The 22,854-nt window shown below is 38.5% G+C and overlaps 1 protein-coding gene across 1 annotated transcript; it reads left to right on the top strand.

Moving 5' to 3' along the window:
• Nucleotides 1-2,082: 2,082 nt before the first annotated feature.
• Nucleotides 2,083-22,648, top strand: LOC117595356 (NACHT, LRR and PYD domains-containing protein 12-like; the record flags this gene model as incomplete). The annotated part of the gene is made up of 11 exons (XM_034295679.1): nt 2,083-2,293; nt 5,414-6,416; nt 6,923-7,096; nt 10,915-11,088; nt 11,974-12,147; nt 13,061-13,234; nt 14,220-14,393; nt 15,352-15,525; nt 18,830-19,003; nt 21,933-21,979; nt 22,140-22,648. Coding segments are annotated over exons 1-11 (2,988 nt in total), but the record flags the coding sequence as incomplete, so codon positions are not given.
• Between the last annotated feature and the right edge of the window lie 206 nt (nt 22,649-22,854).

The raw sequence follows: 22,854 nt of genomic DNA, 5'->3' as shown, positions 1-22,854 counted from the left end.
CTGATCCAGACATTGTGTCTTCTAGTCTTTGAGTCTTGATCCAGGAAGTGTGTTTCTCTCCATTATGTGCTTACAGGTATAATCAGAGAGAGAGAAGAGGGGACTGCCTCTAAAATGAGTCTTACTGGGGAGAGGGAGTTTGAGGGCTCTGCCTCTAAAATCTGTATTTCTGGTGAACAAGACACCACATCTAAAAGGTGAAATAATAATAATAATTTGGTTTGAGAATGGATTTCCACATCTGAGGTCAGAGTAGAAAAGTGACTGAATATTTCCCTCTGTTGTGATGAAGGGTAAAACAGCAGAAGAGACCAGCCTCCCCTGTGCCCAGTTGTGTGTCCATGAAGAGTGACAAGTCTATGGATCAACCTTTTACATTCAAAACAGGAGATTCAGGGTGAGAAAGAAAGAGAAGCTGGGTTTTGATTTGTTCTAGATACTGTTGTATCTGTTTACTAATGTTTAAATCCAGGTTTGTATTTAATATTGATGCTATTGGTGTTTTAGTTTAATATTTAAATTGTTTAACTAAACTTTCAAAATGTGTATTACATATCAGAGCTGTGGTTTTAGTATAATATTTATATTGTTAACTTACACTTTTTTATTTTAACATTTAAACAAGACAGTTAAGAGTCAAAGATTCTGAGTTGGTTCAAACACACCAATCACTCCTAAGTCCATCATACAGGCAAACCAAAACTCTACAATGTACATACATTTAACAAAAGCATTTATGAAGATAACATTAAAGACATCATAATATAAACACAGAAACGATAAAATTTTTCCATCACTCAGTGTTGTTTTTCTTAAAAAAAATATACTATGAAAGTCTACCCTTATAAATATGGAAAACATTTAGTCCTACTGCGGTACTTCCACTTATAACATGGATGAGTCTGAATGATGGTATTTTAGTGTAATAATTCAGTTGTTAAACTACACTTTCAACTTATGTATTACACATCAGTATAATCTTAAAATTGTTAGCTTACACTTTTCATGTGTTGTTTTTATTATCCATAATGACTTTATATTCTTAGTAATGACTCAGGGGTTGTTTGTCTTGTATTGGCCAGCAGAGGGAGACACTTACTCTAGTAGTTGATTAACCCGCTCTCACTCTACTGTTGTTCTCACCAGCCTGTCTAGTAGTCAGTTAGTAGATAGAGAACAAGACAAATAAACAAAGGCTGAGGAACCAGAACATTATTTGAAGGTGAGAAATTCATAAAACATACGATATGAAACACCACGCTAAGCCGACAATATTTATGATATAATTGTTATTTTGTGAGAGCGTTTTTATAGTTTCATTACATTATAAATAGATTTTAGCATTGAAAATGTGTCTATCGGTATCACACACGGGGCAACAATGTACATGTAATCTTTTTTTGTCAAACATAATACATTTCAAAAAATTCTATTGAGATTAGGAGATGACTTCCAATGCCTTTTTTACAATTATTTTTTTGTATCTTTGCGATTTAAAATTGTAGTATGGCCTTGACAAATGAGACTTATATTATATTGAAAAAAGAACCAGAGAATCAGTTAAGTTCTTCATTAAAAAGAATTTTCCATCTCAGACTCCTTTCGTCTTCTCACAATACTATATCCAGGTCGATTTTTATGATCACCTTTGTGTGTTGTGGTTTTTACTTGTGAGTTAATGGGTTTTAAGAGCCCATGTTTCTATTGAGATACAATAGTCAGTGTTGGATTATGGTAGCAATTATAAAACAGTGTTACTCTAGAAATCTGAAGCACAAAACTGTGTGTGAGTCTGTACAAACTCTGGAAGTGTAGATGTAATGTCATGTTTTGTCCACAGAGACCAACAGGAGAGATCAGAGTCTGAGATTCTCATTGGTGAATCTGTCCAGAGTCAAACAGACCTGTCTTCTATATTCAGTGTATGTGGTCCTGTTATGTACATTTGTTTCTGTATACCTTAAGTAAAGTTAATCTGTCAATCATTCATGCATTTGTTAATATTGTTCTGATATTTAATTAACTTTATTTCAGTCTAATTTGAACTTGTTCTCTCTCTTTCAGTTACTTGAACAGAATATCATGATATTTGTGAAGAAAGAGTTAAAGAGGTTTAAGACAATGCTGAGTTCAGATCTCCCAGAAGGCTTTGAGAGTCAGAGGGAGGATGAGGAAGGTGTGGACCCTGAAGATGAGAAGCAGGAGAGCAGTGCCAAAGAGGGGGCTCTGAAGATCACACTGCATGTCCTGAGGAACATGAACCAGAAGGATCTTGCTGACACACTGGAGAAAAGTAAGTCTGACTTTACTGTTGAATGTTCCAAATGATATTATAGTGACCTTGAGACAACATATAACAACCTCTTCTGTGTTGAAGAACTTAACATAGAAACAAGTGAAGAGACGAGAGACAGATATCTAACAATTAGGGGTGCACGATATATTGACTAAATACAGTTATCGCAATAACACGTTGATTAATATCAAAATTGAAAATGACTTTTCACTAGATTTGAGATTTAATCACTTTAAATCTCAAATGATGAATGAGCTGCCAAGAAATACCATAGGCACCTTTACAAAGGCTGAAACACCAGACTCTTCTAGTGAACAGCAATCAGATTCCCTTTGCGGTAGATTACAAAGCTTTGTGTAGCTAGTTTACAATCCGTGTCCATGTGATCATTTGTTTTCAAAATGATTTTGCTTTTAGTGTTGATTAAGTACCATGTCTAAATAGCCAATACCTGTGATTGTGTAATGTTGGAGTTGTGGTGTAGTGTTGGTTACGGAACCCAGCGCAGGCATTTCTCTCGTTCGTGGGGTTTAATCAAAAAAAAAAAAAACGAACACGAACGGACAACGATAACTAATATAATGTATGAAAAGAAAGGTGCGCAACAACGCGTCTTAACAACTTATATCCAAACAGTACACACAAACAGTACACACACAAACAGTACACACACAAACAGTACACACACAAACAGTACACACACAAACAGTACACACACAAACAGTACACACACAAACAGAATGACAGCAACAATGATCCACCATGTGAGGAGCAGAGGGGAAACATTTAAACACATACTAACGATACAAATTGGGACCTGGTGTGAAAGATTGAAAACGTGACAGTCCGGGATGTGTTCGTGAGTGATGGGAAACTGAAGGTGCACGGAACGGTGGCGCTGCTGCTCACCTAACCGTGACAGATTGGCCCTGTTTGAGATTTGACAAGTATTTCTCTACTGTAGAGACTGAACCTGGGGGCTGTGATGGCAAAATGTAACAGTTTTATTCATTATTTGCAAATAAGAGAGACGCGTCAAACGCTTACAAACATAATAGTCCGAGGAGTCTCTAACTTAATACATGAACAGGCCGTATTTATTACAGTTAAAAGGGGTGAGGTAAGTTCTTTCCCATCTGTCTCGTGTCACATAGGTTTAACCCAAAGGTCGGGCTGTCCCCCCACCTTATCCTTCCTGCCATAATGTTTACTGTTGTGTTTACCTAAAGAAGACAATGGCTCCTACTTCCCCCCAAGGATCACATTCCTGAGGAACAAAAGGACTGACACTCTTCTTGGTCTAGTCAGGAGAACATGGTCAAAGTACCTAACAATCCTCTGATATTATACAGACGTGTGTGTCACAATCAAAGTAAAGATTTACATACCAGCCAATGGAAAGACAGACATTTCTCAAATGTACCTTAGTTCAAAATTTCCATAACAGGGCATATCCTAAGAAAAACTTTAGATTACATTGAAATGCCAGAAAACCTGGTACACCAGTCTAATACTTGGTTGGTCTCCCATGGGAGCACCTTTATCCATGAGGGAACGTTGCACAGTCCTCATGCTGATGCTTGTTGAGGGCCCAGCATTGAATCCAGATGTTATTTGAGGCAGTGTTGCAGGTCTATCACGTGATACAGTTCCTGCTAGTTGATGCTGGTCACGTTCTCCCAGTCTGTTTATGGCCATACTGCTGTCGTCAGTTAGATGTTTGCCCAGAATTCTTGTATTGACAGTACACCCTTTAAATGGTAGTGTGTGGAGATCCAAACTTCTCTACCCCTGAAATGCTATGACCCATCTCACAAGCTCCACCTATTAATCTGGGTTGAAAATAGCTTAAATTGTGATAACTTGCCATTCTCATGGTGGAAACAGCTCTAGATCCTTCTACAGATGTCTTGCTCTTTATATATGCACTGGCAGACACAACCAATGACATGCATGGCTGGCGTTGCTATGTATTTTGAATGGGCTCGCCTGGACCAGTTTTTCGGGCACTTCAGTTTAGATTCAACTTCATTGTCATTGAACAGTACAACAAGTACAGTACAACAAAATGTAGTATCATCTAACCAGAAGTGCAAATAGAAGAGGGTATAAAATGTACAAGAATTAAGTATAATATAAGCATTAAGTATAATATAAATATTAAGTATAATATAATTATTAAGTATAATGTAAGTATTAAGTATAATGTAAGTATTAAGTATAGTGTACAAGTGTAAATGTGCACATGGCAGTTCTGAACCCCAGTTTGCCGCAAGTCTCTGTTATTTATTATAGAAACATCATTAATATCATCTGGGTTTTTTATTTCAGATGAGCTTGCTGTGATTTACCAACATGATCTCAAATCTTACCTGAAGAAGAAGTGTCAGTGCTTATTTGAGGGTATTGCTAAACAAGGGAACCCAACACTTCTCAATAAGATCTACACAGAGCTCTACATCACAGAGGGTGGAAGTGGAGGAGTCAATAATGAACACGAGGTGAGACAGATTGAGACAACAACCAGGAAACAAGCAAGACCAGAGACAGCAATCAAATGTAATGACATCTTCAAACCCATACCTGGACAAGAAAAACCTATCAGAACTGTGATGACAAAGGGAGTTGCTGGAATTGGAAAAACTGTTTCTGTGCAGAAGTTCATTCTGGACTGGGCTGAAGGAAAAGCAAATCAGGAATTCCAATTAGTTTTTCCCCTCCCTTTTAGGGAGTTGAATTTAATGAAAGGGGATCATCTCAGTTTGATCCAACTCATCAATCATTTCTCAGTTGAAACCAAAAAAGCAAGAATCACTAACTACAACAAATACAAAGTTGTGTTCATCTTTGATGGTCTGGATGAGTGCCGACTGCCCCTTGACTTCCAGAACAACAAGAGCTGTTGTGATGTGACAGAGTCAACCTCAGTGGATGTGCTGCTGACAAACCTCATCAAGGGAAATCTGCTTCCCTCTGCTCTCCTGTGGATAACTACCAGACCTGCAGCAGCCAATCAGATCCCTTCAGAGTGTGTTGACCAGGTGACAGAGGTGAGAGGGTTCAATGACACACAGAAAGAGGAGTACTTCAGGAAGAGATTCAGTGATGAGGTCTTAGCCAGCAGAATCATCTCACACATAAAGACATCAAGGAGCCTCCACATCATGTGTCACATACCAGTCTTCTGTTGGATCGTTGCTACAATCCTTGAGTACATGTTGACTACAGATGATGAAGGAGAGCTGCCCAAGACCCTAACAGACATGTACTCACATTTCCTTGTGTTTCAGTCCACACACAGGAATGTAAAGTATGATGGGAAAAAAGAGACCGATCCACACTGGAATAAAGAGAGCATTCTCACACTGGGAAAACTGGCTTTTAACCAGCTACAGAAAGGCAATCTGATATTCTATGAAGACGACCTGAAAGAGTGTGACATTGATATCAATGAAGCATCAGTGTACTCAGGAGTCTGTACACAGATCTTTAAAGAGGAATGTGGGCTGAACCAGGACAAGGTGTTCTGCTTTGTCCATCTGAGTATTCAGGAGTTTCTAGCTGCTGTCTATGTGTTTCTAACATTCAAAAACAGCAATAAGAATCTATTGGATGAACAACAATCAACTTTCATAACACGTCTCCTCTGGACAATACCTGAAATAGATTTTCACAGGACTGCTGTGGATAAATCCTTCCAGAGTAAGACTGGACACCTGGACCTTTTCCTTCGCTTCCTTCTGGGTCTCTCACTGGAGTCAAATCAGAACCATTTACGAGGTCTACTGACAAAGACCAGAAGCAGTTCACAGAGCCATAAAGAAACAGTCAAGTACATCAAGGAGAAGATCAGGGAGAATCCCTCTTCAGAGAAGTGCATCAATCTGTTCCACTGTCTGAATGAACTGAATGACCATTCTCTAGTGGAGGAGATCCAAAGATACCTGAGTTCAGGAAGTCTCTCCAGAGAAGAACTGTCACCTGCACAGTGGTCAGCTCTGGTCTTTGTGTTACTGACTTCAGAAGAGGAGATTGATGTGTTTGACCTGAAGAAATACTTCACATCAGAGAAAGGTCTTCTGGGGTTGTTGCCAGTGATCCAAACCTGCAGAACTGCTCTGTAAGTACAGTCATGAAAATGCCCCCCCCCCCCAACACAAACCCTCTTTTTACATCTACAGTATATTTACTGACATGACAGCACTGAAGATTTACTAAATAGGAAGCAGAGGCGTCGCTGGGATCACAATACATTTGGGGTTTAGCCCCCCCCGCCCCCAGACAGGAAGTACAGGGTTGTGAATGTACACACTAGCAGTCTACACGTCTACATTGTCATAATGCATCAGCATTATAGAGGAATAGATATGGGGCTATTTATTTATTATTATTTTCTTTGGTCAATTTGAGATATGGGGCTTTTCATAAAAGATCTGTGGCTATACACCCAGACGCCCAGGCCTAACAACACCACTGATAGGAGGTTACATTTGTGTGTCATATATTGTCAGTATTAAAAGTATGTCCTTAATTAATGCTGACATGATAATGATGTAATATATAGAGGATATTCTGATGTTATTCTGAACTATTGTTCTGTTGTTGACAATGATAATCTCTCTCCAGATTGTCAGGTTGTGGAATCACTGAGAAAGGCTGTGCTTCTCTGGTCTCAGCTCTGAAGTCAAACCCCTCACACCTGAAAGAACTGGATCTGAGTAACAATCAACCAGAGGATTCAGGAGTGATTGTGATCTCTGCTTTGATGGAGGATCCACAATGTAGACTGGAGACTCTGAGGTGAGTAATAGTAGTTAATTTTTATATTAAATATGACATAGTGAGGGGACTCGAGTCACATGACTTGACTCCTCCAGTCACAATTTTCAGGACTTGTGACTTGCTTGATTAAAGTATGAAAATGACTTGACATTGACTTGAGAACAAGTTACTTGAGACTTGACTTGACTTGAAGTGGAAGACTCGACAATGACTTGAACTTATAATAAACAAACAGCAATACAATTATTTTATATGTTGTGACATCAGCACCACTAATCAGCGTATGTGCCTATTTAACGCTGCACAATTCAAACCGCGCCAAACATGGCAGACAGTAACGTTAGTCGAGCTCCACAAATAGTATCGTTTGGATACAAGGACTTTGAACTGGACCGTGTGAATAAAAAAAGATTTGCCAGATGCAAAATATGCAACAACGTCAAATTTCATTCGTTATTTTAAGAACCACAAGGAAAGGTAAGAAAGTAATCTCTTTATATTCAGTTTCACTAGATCTATAACGATTAAGTTACTAATGTAATGAATTAATCTTTTGTTTGTCATAATTTGGCCTTGTTAGAAATGTGACCATTATCATTACTGAATACGTCTGGTAAATAGATGTAAGGGAATTTGACTAGAACAGTGGCATAGCCTGCATTTTAATGTTGATGGGTATCTTAAAATGAGCGGGCATGTATATTATTACACGTAGGCTATAATGTCTGTATTAAATGTGGGCATTTTCAAGTGTTTGTGGACTGCGTGTGGAAACTAAAAAGCAATGTGCTTACACCATAACAGTTAACTTTACTGCATGAAAGGCTAACATGGAGGCGCCGATGTGATTACTAGCACCTAAACATTTCGAAGAGGTTTTTATTTTTTACTCATACAGACAAGAATAATTACAGCGTAATTACATATTAGGCAGTTTTTCAGTCACAATAATTAGTTTATAAGGTTGTTATTATTAGCCCTTATTACATGGATTGGCTGAATTCCAGTGCAGAATGCGTGTTATTTCTTGATAACAGACCGTTGCCATGAAAAACAGCGCGTTGCTATGGACGCAGCAGTATTCTAACCAGAGACGGAACGGACTATTTTCTTTAGAGGAACCAATACAGTCGTTTTTAAATCAATAAATTCCTTTTGAAATCAATATTTTGTGTCAAATTATAGATTTATTTGGTAGGTAGCCATGTAATAAGCGGGAGAAGGTATAGCGAGGCGATTGTTATAGCGAATACAACCCCTTCAGGCTGATTCAAGATCCCTCCGCTTCGTCCCCCCAAAGAATTGTTCCGTGGGCAGGGGCGTAGTTTATGGGGGGGAGGTAACCCCCTCAATATTCAAATCCATCAGTTACAACCCCCCCAATATTTCGACATGAGAATTACAGTAGATCAAATGAAAAGTATGAAGAATTCATATATTTTGTAACAATAATTGTTCCTACTCAAATATGAGTTTGTCCTAATCAAATAGGAAAAAAAATAATAATAATACTCCCCTCCATTGAACCGATTGGTAACGCCCAAGGCGCACTTTTTCCAAAACAACGCGAGTGGAGAGCACACGAGTCACGACGACGGGTAACGTTCAAAAATGAAGAGAAGCGCTGCACAGCGGACTTTATTTAACTGCTGGTCAGAGAGGGATGTAAAAAAACAACAACCATGTACTGAGAATGAGGTATGAGAATATTGTGTAATAGCTAAGTACACACCAGTGAAACCAGATATATTTTAGCTAGCTAATCTCCATTTCAATGTATTTAACTTATAGCTCACTTATCAGTATAACAAGTTACCAAATCAGCCGTCTGTTTTGCTAGTTCATTTTTCAATAGTGTCTGTAATTATCAATGACAAAAGTATTCACATCGGTGTTTGTTTTCTTCCTAAATTAATCTGACTTTTTAACGAATTGGATGAATGAACGATTTACTGGCGGTTTCTGTACTTAAGGCGAGACACGGCAGGCAAAAACATCGTTTTTTTCACTGGTCAATGTTGAGATTTGGGGCTCTATGGGGGCTATTTGTCTTCAATAACATGACTTCTTTCAGACTTGTAGTGTAAAAAAAGTCAAAAATACACATTAGGTCTTTATTTTACTACATTTCTAGTCTATTTGAGTCTCTTGATTTCGCCTAAATTCATCAAAAGTTGTCGTTCTAAATCAACTTGCTGCTCCGCGCGATCGCTGTTTGTACCCTGTCATATCATATATCACTGGAAAGGTCTCTCTCTCATGGTGAGTGCTGTCGGGTCTAAATATGCTAATTTCCTTTTTATCAGCAAGCAATCGTCAAATTAAAATTGGGCATTTTACTCTAGGATCTCAAGAATTTGTTGTTGGTTGTGAGAGACGCAAGCAGATATTTGGAGCTTTCATTTAAACTGTGTAATCATAATCACTGTTCTGTGCCTTTGAGCAAGTGGTGTATCTAAATTTAATGTTTACAGTTGTTCAAGAGCCCATGTGTTTCCCTTTAAAAAAATTAAATGCATTAAAATGGAATGTAAAAATCTTAAAATAAATGTCTAAATTTTGTCTCTTTCATATTTGTATATGTTGATTTTGTAATCAGTTAAAGCATATAGAAAGAAAGAAAGATGATCCAATAACAATACACATGAAAAAAAAAACAGGCAGCACACAACTTTAAACCCCCCCAATGTTCAAACCAAATCTACGCCCTTGACCGTGGGGGAGAAAAATATTTAATTTTGAAATCGAGCTTCGCACCGAGCGCACGTCAGAAACAGAGGACAGTGTGTGTGTGTGTGTGTGTGTTCATCTCTTTAGTACTGTGACTTGACTTGAAACTTATAAGGACTCGACTTGACTTGCTTAGGGTGAACCCTTGACTTGACTTGACTTGATTTATCTGAACTGTGACTTGAGACTTGACTCGAGACTTAATGGTTAAGACTTGAGACTTGTTTGGACTTGACCATGTGTGACTTGTCCCCATCTCTGGTGATCATTAACATTATAATAATACAACAGAGGTGTTACACTACAACAAGGGACTAAAAACAGCTGCTGTTGTCAATGGGTGAACCTCCACCAGCCCTGAGCTCCCAGCAGGACAAAGTCCCCAACCACCTGGTGAAGTCCACTGTTCACTGGTACAATATAAATGTTCACTGCTCTTCTATAATTAAACCAGCATGAATATATATTAGACTGAATATATATTAGATTGTTTCACCTGCGTATTGGGTCACTGTATATTTCACTGCTGCCTGTTTGATCAGAAATATTTCAGGTAATGTGTGAGTTTGTTGTCTTCAGAGATTCCAAATATACTGTATATATTCTAATAGGAAATATAATTGACTAATCAAAGGCTGTAACAGAACAGATTTTACTAGATAAGTAAGTTGATTTAGTCTAATTATCGTTACAGTCCTATTTTCCAGGTTTATCAACCATTCAAACTAATTTTCATTTCAACCCTCTGATGTCCACAGATCCACACCTCTTTGTCTGTTTAATATCATTCCTGCTACTCCTCCCCTCACACATACACACACACATACACACACACACACACATACACATTAACACACACACACACACATTCGCACACACACACTTACTCCTCCTTGAACAACAGTACTGTATATTCATTGACTGAGAACATTGATGATTTTCTATACAGGATTTCTATACATTCTAGGGTCATGTATTGGCAATGTCAGTTTTAAAAGTATGTCCTTTAGTAAAGTTGACATGACAATGATGTGATATATAGAGGATATTCTAATGTTATTCTGAACTATTGTTCTGTTAGTGACATGATGATATTCTCTCTCCAGACTGTCAGGTTGTAGAATCACTGAGGAAGGCTGTGCTTCTCTGGTCTCAGCTCTGAAGTCAAACCCCTCACACCTGAAAGAACTGGATCTGAGTAACAATCAGCCAGAGGATTTAGGAGTGAAGAAACTCTCTGCTTTGATGGAGGATCCACAATGTAGACTGGAGACTCTGAGGTGAGTAATAGTAGTTCATTTTTATATTTAATATGACATAGTGATCATTAACATTATAATAATACAACAGAGGTGTTACACTACAACAAGGGACTAAAAACAGCTGCTGTTGTCAATGGGTGAACCTCCACCAGCCCTGAGCTCCCAGCAGGACAAAGTCCCCAACCACCTGGTGAAGTCCACTGTTCACTGGTACAATATAAATGTTCACTGCTCTTCTATAATTAAACCAGCATGAATATATATTAGACTGAATATATATTAGATTGTTTCACCTGCGTATTGGGTCACTGTATATTTCACTGCTGCCTGTTTGATCAGAAATATTTCAGGTAATGTGTGAGTTTGTTGTCTTCAGAGATTCCAAATATACTGTATATATTCTAATAGGAAATATAATTGACTAATCAAAGGCTGTAACAGAACAGATTTTACTAGATAAGTAAGTTGATTTAGTCTAATTATCGTTACAGTCCTATTTTCCAGGTTTATCAACCATTCAAACTAATTTTCATTTCAACCCTCTGATGTCCACAGATCCACACCTCTTTGTCTGTTTAATATCATTCCTGCTACTCCTCCCCTCACACATACACACACACATACACACACACACACACATACACATTAACACACACACACACACATTCGCACACACACACTTACTCCTCCTTGAACAACAGTACTGTATATTCATTGACTGAGAACATTGATGATTTTCTATACAGGATTTCTATACATTCTAGGGTCATGTATTGGCAATGTCAGTTTTAAAAGTATGTCCTTTAGTAAAGTTGACATGACAATGATGTGATATATAGAGGATATTCTAATGTTATTCTGAACTATTGTTCTGTTAGTGACATGATGATATTCTCTCTCCAGACTGTCAGGTTGTAGAATCACTGAGGAAGGCTGTGCTTCTCTGGTCTCAGCTCTGAAGTCAAACCCCTCACACCTGAAAGAACTGGATCTGAGTAACAATCAGCCAGAGGATTTAGGAGTGAAGAAACTCTCTGCTTTGATGGAGGATCCACAATGTAGACTGGAGACTCTGAGGTGAGTAATAGTAGTTCATTTTTATATTTAATATGACATAGTGATCATTAACAGTATAATAATACAACAGAGGTGTTACACTACAACAAGGGACTAAAAACAGCTGCTGTTGTCAATGGGTGAACCTCCACCAGCCCTGAGCTCCCAGCAGGACAAAGTCCCTTAACACCTGGTGAAGTCCACTGTTCACTGGTACAATATAAATGTTCACTGCTCTTCTATAAATAAACCAGCATGAATATATATTAGATTGTTTCACCTGCGTATTGGGTCACTGTATATTTCACTGCTGCCTGTTTGATAAGAAATATTTCAGGTAATGTGTGAGTTTGTTGTGTTCAGAGATTCCAAATATACTGTATATATTCTAATAGGAAATATAATTGACTAATCAAAGGCCGTAACAGAACAGATTTTACTAGATAAGTAAGTTGATTTAGTCTAATTGTCGTTACAGTCCTATTTTCCAGGTTTATCAACCATTCAAACTAATTTTCATTTCAACCCTCTGATGTCCACAGATCCACACCTCTTTGTCTGTTTATTATCATACCTGCTACTCCTCCCCTCAAACATACACACACACACATATACATCAACACACACACACACACACACACATTCACACACACACACACACACACATTCACACACACACACACACACACACACACACACACACACACACACACTTACTCCTCCTTGAACAACAGTACTGTATATTTATTGACTGAGAACATTGATGATTCTCTATACAGGATTTCTATACATTCTAGGGTCATGTATTGGCAATGTCAGTTTTAAAAGTATGTCCTTAAGTAAAGTTGACATGACAATGATGTGATATATAGAGTATATTCTAATGTTATTCTGAACTATTGTTCTGTTGTTGACAATGATATTCTCTCTCCAGACTGTCAGGTTGTGGAATCACAAAGAAAGGCTGTGCTTCTCTGGTCTCAGCTCTGAAGTCAAACCCCTCACACCTGAAAGAACTGGATCTGAGTAACAATCAGCCAGAGGATTCAGGAGTGAAGAAACTCTCTGCTTTGATGGAGGATCCACAATGTAGACTGGAGACTCTGAGGTGAGTAATAGTAGTTTATTTGTATATTTAATATGACATAGTGGTCATTAACATTATAATAATACAACAGAATTGTTACACTACAACAAGGGACTTAAAACAGCTGTTGTTGTCAATGGTTGAACCTCCACCAGCCCTGAGCTCCCAGCAGGACAAAGTCCCTTAACACCTGGTGAAGTCCACTGTTAACTGGTACAATATAAATGTTCACTGCTCTTCTATAAATAAACCAGCATGAATATATATTAGATTGAATATATATTAGATTGTTTCACCTGCGTATTGGGTCACTGGATATTCCACTGCTGCCTGTTTGATCAGAAATATTTCAGGTAATGTGTGAGTTTGTTGTGTTCAGATATTCCAAATATACTGTATATATTCTAATAGGAAATATAATTGACTAATCAAAGGCCGTAACAGAACAGATTTTACTAGATAAGTAAGTTGATTTAGTCTAATTATCGTTACAGTCCTATTTTCCAGGTTTATCAACCATTCAAACTAATTTTCATTTCAACCCTCTGATGTCCACAGATCCACACCTCTTTGTCTGTTTATTATCATACCTGCTACTCCTCCCCTCAAACATACACACACACACACATACACATCAACACACACACACACACACACACACACACATTCACACACACACACACACACACACACACACACACACACACACACACACACACACACACACACACACACACACATTCACACACACACACACACACACACACACACACACACACACACACTTACTCCTCCTTGAACAACAGTACTGTATATTTATTGACTGAGAACATTGATGATTCTCTATACAGGATTTCTATACATTCTAGGGTCATGTATTGGCAATGTCAGTTTTAAAAGTATGTCTTTTAGTAAAGTTGACATGATAATGATGTGCTATATAGAGTATATTCTAATGTTATTCTGAACTATTGTTCTGTTGTTGACAATGATAATCTCTCTCCAGACTGTCAGGTTGTAGAATCACTGAGGAAGGCTGTGCTTCTCTGGTCTCAGCTCTGAAGTCAAACCCCTCACACCTGAAAGAACTGGATCTGAGCTACAATCAGCCAGAGGATTTAGGAGTGAAGAAACTCTCTGCTTTGATGGAGGATCCACAATGTAGACTGGAGACTCTGAGGTGAGTAATAGTAGTTCATTTTTATATTTAATATGACATAGTGATCATTATCATTATAATAATACAACAGAGGTGTTACACTACAACAAGGGACTAAAAACAGCTGCTGTTGTCAATGGGTGAACCTCCACCAGCCCTGAGCTCCCAGCAGGACAAAGTCCCCAACCACCTGGTGAAGTCCACTGTTCACTGGTACAATATAAATGTTCACTGCTCTTCTATAATTAAACCAGCATGAATATATATTAGACTGAATATATATTAGATTGTTTCACCTGCGTATTGGGTCACTGTATATTTCACTGCTGCCTGTTTGATCAGAAATATTTCAGGTAATGTGTGAGTTTGTTGTTTTCAGAGATTCCAAATATACTGTATATATTCTGATAGGAAATATAATTGACTAATCAAAGGCCGTAACAGAACTGATTTTACTAGATAAGTAAGTTGACTTAGTCTAATTATCGTTACAGTCCTATTTTCCAGGTTTATCAACCATTCAAACTAATTTTCATTTCAACCCTCTGATGTCCACAGATCCACACCTCTTTGTCTGTTTATTATCATTCCTGCTACTCCTCCCCTCACACATACACACACACATACACACACACACATACACACACACACACATACACATTAACACACACACACATACACATTAACACACACACACACACACCTACACATTAACACACACACACATACACACACACATTCACACACACACACACACACACACACACACATTCACACACACACACACACACACACACACACACACACACACACACTTACTCTTCCTTGAACTACAGTACTGTATTTTTATTGACTGAGAACATTAATTAAAAGTATGTCCTTAATTAATGCTGACATGATAATGATGTGATATATAGAGGATATTCTAATTATTCTGAACTATTGTTCTGTTAGTGACATGATGATATTCTCTCTCCAGACTGTCAGGTTGTGGAATCACTGAGGAAGGCTGTGCTTCTCTGGTCTCAGCTCTGAAGTCAAACCCCTCACACCTGAAAGAACTGGATCTGAGTAACAATCAGCCAGAGGATTCAGGAGTGAAGAAACTCTCTGCTCTGCTGAAGGATCCACAATGTAGACTGGAGACTCTGAGGTGAGTAATAGTAGTTTATTTGTATATTTAATATGACATAGTGGTCATTAACATTATAATAATACAACAGAGGTGTTACACTACAACAAGAGATTAAAAACAGCTGCTGTTGTCAATGGGTGAACCTCCACCAGCCCTGAGCTCCCAGCAGGACAAAGTCCCCAACCTCCTGCCCAATGGGATTTTCTAAAGGTCTGATAGATGAAGCCCCACCAGACCTCCTATCAGACATGGAGGTGAAACACCCACAACCAGCAGGGCCTCCATGAAAACACAACAACACATTATTACATTATTATTTTCTCTCCAGAAGGGGTGCTGCTATGGATTATTTTCATAATGGATTCTTCTATACCTTAATACAAGATTATTTGAACAATCGCAAAAGTAAAAACATGACTCACGGTCTATGTGGTGTTTGCTTTTACATTGAACCAAAATCTAAACAGCACGTAAAGTCTTGGTCCAGTGTTTCCCGAGCTGAAATAAAAGATCCCAGACACTTTAATATGGGCATACAGTTTCTGTATTGTCAAATAATGTAAAATCCATAGTTTTAAAAGTATGCCCTTAATTAATGCTGACATGACAAGATATAATATATAGATCAGGGGTGGGCAGTATTTTCACTGGGGGGCCACACTGGAAATGCCAGAGAGCATCGTGGGCCAGTGTCAGTTAGGTACGGTGTTGTGGGAGTACGGGAGGCAGAGGTAGTTGGTGTCCATCTTTTTAATCAAACAAACACAGAGCACAACAAAAACACAATGGAAGAAAAGGGCTGACTTCAGCAGCAAAACGAATGCAAGCAATGGTATAAGGTACTTACAATTAACAGCAACACACAAGACATCAAACACGAAAACAACAATGATCCACAGTGAGAATTTAGGTCAATCTCCTGATCAACAAAAAGTTTGCATCATTGTTTTATTGTGGCGGCTGAAGAAAAAATATTAACATAATTAATATGTAAATAAATATAATTATTCAATATCTGTGCTGTCACATAAAACCTGAACTAAAATCAGATTCAACACTGTGACAGTAATGTCAGATTTATCATCTAAATGGCACCTTTACATAAGCTTGGCTGTCATGTATGTTATAGATTTGGGAATCATTAGTAAATAACTTGGCATGGAGGAAAGCCCCAGTGCCTGTCAATAGATTGACATCTACATTCCACTTCTAAAAAGACATGGGATCAAACAAAGCTTCAGACATCATTAATCACCTGGTGATCATGTGTAGAATAATACATCTCTACCAGAGAAACACTGGAGTTAAACATTCATAAAATACTGTAGATCCAATGGTTGATTTAAGATGTGAAATTAAAACCAGACAAGCAAATATTCCTGATGTAGAAATGACAAATGCAGTTGAAATTACAAATGCAGCAAAACTATGTATGAAAAGTCATAATTGGCGCTCATACTGAGCCTTTTAAAACAACTACATATTCATCCACAGCTCTACATGTTGAGCTATTGGTCAGCTTTGATGATTTACATTCTAGTGTCATGTATTGGCAATGTCAGTTTTAAATGTATGCCCTTAATTAATGCTGACATGACAAGTTATAATATATAGAGCAGGGGTGGGCAATATTTTCACTGGGGGGCCACATTGAAAATGCCAGAGAGCATCGTGGGCCAGATTACTGTTTTAACCAACATGGTAACACTCTTAACTTGCTCATTATATTTATGCATTTTTTTTTTTCCATGCAACACCGTTTTCATAATTGAACTTAACTTAATTTACTTTAACAATGTTTTTTATTATTATTTTCTGTTTATAACTGTTATTATGGCAGGCAAAGACCTAAAAAACATCCCTTTTTAGGGTTATTACTCAACAGAAATGTTGCAACACATGTTTGCCTTAAAACGTTACTTTCAACTCAACAGATTAAGCTACATTACATAAGTGTGTAACAGTCCTATAGGTATAATAGTTACAGGGGGGAGTATTTGATGTATGAAAAGTCCTAATTGTCACTCATACTGAGGCTTTTAAAACATCGACATATCCATCCACAGCTCTACATGTTGAGCTATCGGCCAGCTGACGCTCCTACCATTCTTATAACATCATTCTAACAATAGTCTACAGTATTGGGGATACCCGTTTGTTATTGATATAGAATGATGTGTAGCAGAAACATTCTGACATTCACCTCCTTGTGAATCTCATTAGTTCTTCATAATGAGGCTGTAAACTAATTAAGTTTCATATGTTTTGAAGCATGGTCAGAAAGTGCCATGCATTTGAAATGCTGGTTAAGGTTGAAGGACGCCTGAAGCTTCAAACCTCATCAATCATGTGATCTAGTTGCTTGGATACAAGCCTCGACTCTTGTGCTGCCAACAATCTGGGTTGATATTTCAGAGCGTCGGCTTTATGTGTCCCATCACTCACTGAATATAGGGGTTTAAATGATTTGTACATTAATGCTTTAGGTTTTTCTGTGTTTTACACAGCGTCACAACTTCTTTGGAAACTGGGTTGTACAGATAAACACCAACTACCCAAATACATGGATTTAGTTCAACTTTCAGGTGTCTAAGACTTTTACACTGTACTGTATATTCCTATTACAAGCACCTTCCCTAATATCATAATACATTAAAAAAATGTCCACTTCTTTATCTTTACCCCATTGCACAACCACATCTCTATACATCTATAGATCTACTGGTTGGGACACTGAAAGACCTAGAATTTATATTCTTCATTGTCATTTAAGTGGATAGTTGACTTAGGCTGGACAGAGTTAGACTCACGCCAGGTTAATCTTTCGTCTTGGAAAGCAAAGAATTGACTCGTCATGTTTTATTTTGAAAACGTGGCTTTTTTTCAATTGAGATTTAATTAAATTGGCTAGGTTGTTTGATTTAGTCATACATTTAAAACATGTGGTTTCAAAATGGGAAGTTACTGCTTCAAATTTACCAAACCTTTTGATCAATGATGTCTGAATCTCTGTTTGATTCAATGCCTTTTTAAAACTTGTTACAAAAGTTCTGTCTTTTATGCCAAGTTGCTTTCACTCACTGCCCCCCCCCCCGTTCTAATTGAACTCGTAACCTCAAGTGATTTATTGCTGATCTGGAGATGTCACTATTGTGAACTGTTTAATGACTAAATTAATCTTTATTAACTATTTCATATTTTTTTTACAATCTTGTAAGGGCTTAAGAAGCTTTGATTGCCCATCAGAACTTTACTAAGTTCATAGACTTTTGTTAATGTGAGTCGTTTATGAAATCATGATAACATGATAATCTCTGTGCAGGCTGTCAGGCTGTCTGGTCACAGAGCAAGGCTGTTCTTCTCTGGTCTCTGCTCTGAAGTCAAACCCCTCACACCTGAAAGAACTGGATCTGAGCTACAATCATCCAGGAGACTTGGGAGTCAGACTGCTCTCTGCTGGTCTGGAGGATCCACACTGGAGACTGGAGATACTCAAGTAAGTCCTGTAGAAGTTTTCTTTTCCATTAATGTGGCATAAAGTTGTCATGTTGTTTTGCTTTGTGTTAAATACAGACCTGCCTACCTGAACTCATTTTGCATAGCATGAGCACAGTTTCAAAGTCTAACTACACTGCTATGAAATCAAGCTGGATAATTGTGAATATGAGGAAAACACATTTATTATTTATAATGTATTAATTACTATGTAAATATGACTGGACCATCAGTGTTAATATGTTCAGACATCAGCTGGTCTGTCTTTGTTTTCACTGGTAATAACCACAACATCAACGTTTCTGCTACTTATCCTCAACTCTTGTATCCCTTCTTCTCTCAAACCCAGTCTTAATCTCAGCCTCTCCCCCTCATATCAGCCACACTGCCTCAACACATGATCCACTGTCTCAACTTCCTGACAATGGTCACACTGACCTGTTGGATGTTTCCCTATCAGGTGTAATTTTTCTTGTGTAAAAAGACATCCACCACTGTCTCCCTGTTCACCTGTGTCTTCCTGACCTCTGCTTCTAAACAGAACACAGGGTCCATAGTACCCCTCCCCTTCCTGACCTCTGCTTCTAAACAGAACACAGGGTCCATAGTACCCCTCCCCTTCCTGACCTCTGCTTCTAAACAGAACACAGGGTTCATAGTACCCCTCCCCTTCCTGACCTCTACAGTTCAGAAACACCTCCTTTTGTATGAACAAGAAGGTGGGACAACATCTCACAGAATAACCGACCTTTGAGAAACACATGACTGGTCTCAATCAGCCTGGTCCTTTGATTAGTTTATCTCTGTATTAACACATCTGGCATTTTTCCACTGTCTAAATACATGGACTCAGTACTTTACTATCAACACAGTAGGTAGCTGGTGATTTTACACTCTCTTATACAATGGTATAATTAATCAACACAGTTCATTTCTATAATAGTCACTCAGGGTGACACATGCAGTCACTTTTCCTTCCCAATGTTCCTGCTTCTATCCTTCTATCCTTTTCCCTTCCCAATAATCTATCCTTAATTCCATCATCACAGTCATTATGGATAGTTTGTTCACTGTTTAAGGGACAAACATTAAAACCTTATAATTGAACTATTTAAAGAGTAACTGGATGTACATTGTTAGAGATGAATTCCAGTGATTGGGAGGTTTGCACTTTGTATCTCTTGTGTCTTTTTAAGCATGTTATTTTTATATGGGGACTCATTTTGTGGTAATAAGTGGATTTCTATATTTCGTATGTTGCTTTGTGTTTACTTACTCATGTACAAACACAAACACACACACACACATTTACACTTGTTCCTTTATTCCTTTGGAGAACTTAGACCTAACCTAAACCTAACCTAACCGTAATCCTCAATAACCTAACCTTTATACCAAAACACCAAACTGGTAATGACTAGGATTCACCTAGAAGTTTTCCCAATTCTAACACTCTTATTGTATATTTTTCCTAAACTCATAATCCAGAAATCATATTTTTTATGTTATTGGAGGAGGGGTTGTGTATGATGTGTTATTAGAGGAGGGGTTGTGTATGATGTGTTATTAGAGGAGGGGTTGTGTATGGTGTGTTATTAGAGGAGGGGTTGTGTATGGTGTGTTATTAGAGGAGGGGTTGTGTATGGTGTGTTATTAGAGGAGGGGTTGTGTATGATGTGTTATTAGAGGAGGGGTTGTGTATGGTGTGTTATTAGAGGAGGGGTTGTGTATGGTGTGTTATTGGAGGAGGTGTGAGTGTATTTTTAGGGTATTGTGTGTGTGTGTGATTGGGTGGTTGTGTATTGTGTTTCTGTGTGATTGGGGGTTGTGTGGTGTGTTTGTGTGTGATTGGGGGGTTGTGTATTTTTTTTTGTGTGTATTGTGTTTGTGTGGTGTGTTTGTTTTATAATTGGGGGTTGTGTATTGTGTTTGTGTGTGATTGGGGGGTTGTGTATTGTGTTTGTGTGTGATTGGGGGGTTGTGTATTGTTCATGACTGGGGTGTTGTGTGTGATTGGGGGGTTGTGTGGTGTGTTTGTGTGTAATTGGGGGTTGTGTATTATGTTTGTGTGTGATTGGGGGGTTGTGTATTGTTTATGACTGGGGAGTTGTGTGTGATTGGGGGGTTGTGTATTATGTTTGTGTGTGATTGGGGGGTTGTGGTTTGTGTTTTCGGGGTGTAACATTGCAGAGATGAGGCAGGATACATGTTCTGGGAGAATGGAGGAAGTTTTTATAAAAAAAACTAAGACGTTATATGGTGTGTGTTTGAGTGTGTGTGTGTGTGTGTGTGTGTGTGTGATTGCAAGAACAATTCTGATTTGCCATTTTCAAACACTTGGGTACAAAATGTATCAAGCCTTGAGTGACTTTTTCTCCTGTATGAAGTATGTTTGCACTTTCCATGTGGTCTATATTGTTCATTCTGAGACTGACTCTTCTGTGTTGTTTCATACATTAAAGGGATAAAATACCTCTAATGTTTGATCTCTAACACAGACTTTCAGTTTTCAGTTTTCATTGAATAACAACGAACCCTGACTAGTGATGAACAATCATCTTTTTTTGAAGGGCTGGAAACCAATTCACATTAGTGAATGAAACCGTTAATTTACTTACATTTTTCATTTACTTAAGTGTAACAAGTGCCCAAGTGTAGATCGAAATTTAGATCATAATTGCATAATTCGTCTAACCCAAGTGTGTTGTGTTTATGAAGGGGGACAGGGAGAGGTGGTGTGTGAGTGTGCGTATGTGTGTGTGTTGGGTGTAATGTCTGTGTGGATGTTTGTGTTGCAGGTATATAAGGTGTGTGTGGTTTTGTGTGTGGTTGTGTGTGTGTGTGTGTGTGTGTGTGTGTGTGTGTGTGTGTGTGTGTAAGACAGGTTGTGTGTCACTGAATGACAGTCTGCTCCTCTGCTTCTTCCACAGTATGGATCATGGTGGAGAGTGGAGGTTGAAATCAGGCCTGAAGAAATGTAAGTGATTTATTATACAGAACACATATACAGCTGGTGTGTGTGTGTATGTCTGTGTGTGTGTGTCTGTAAGTTTGTGCATATTTGTTTCATTCTGCATTTGTGTATATAATATGAATGATGATGATGTGTAATATTGTGTCTTGGTCTCATCCATCAGATGTCTGTGATCTCACACTGGACCCAAACACAGTAAACAGAGAACTCTCTCTGTCTGAGGAGAACAGAAAGGTGACATGGAGGAGAGAGGAGCAGCCGTATCCTGATCACCCAGAGAGATTTGAGGACTGGCCACAGGTGTTGTGTAGAGAGGGTCTGTCTGGACGCTGTTACTGGGAGGTAGAGTGGAGTGGGAGAAGGGCTTGTATAGGAGTGACATATAAAGGAATCAACAGGAGAGGAGTGGGTGATGACTGTTGTCTTGGACACAATGACAAGTCCTGGAGTCTGGACTGTTATGACAACTGTTACTCAGTCTGGCACAATAAGAAGACAACTTACATACCTGTCACCTCCTCAGACCCCCACAGAGTAGGAGTGTATCTGGACTGGCCAGCCGGCACTCTGTCCTTCTACAGGGTCTCCTCTGACACACTGACCCACCTGTACACATTCAACACCACATTCACTGAGCCCCTCTATCCAGGGTTTTATGTTTATAATGACTCCTCAGTGTCTCTGTGTCAGATGGTCCCTGTGTCAAACACAACATGATGTTTCACTCTAATCATGGTCATGTTCAGTAGGACACACCGTAGTAAAACAGAATAAATTACCACATCCAGTTCAGACAGGAAACCTGAGTGGTCATTGGTCAGTGACGTATCAGCTGATGGTGTCCACCTGTTACCCACCCACCACTCCTACCTCCTACC

The sequence above is a fragment of the Esox lucius genome, chromosome 11 (assembly GCF_011004845.1).
Source record: "Esox lucius isolate fEsoLuc1 chromosome 11, fEsoLuc1.pri, whole genome shotgun sequence".
In the NCBI taxonomy this organism is placed as follows: domain Eukaryota; kingdom Metazoa; phylum Chordata; class Actinopteri; order Esociformes; family Esocidae; genus Esox; species Esox lucius.
Note: the sequence above shows the minus strand (reverse complement) of the source record. Positions and strands in the feature narration are given on the sequence as shown.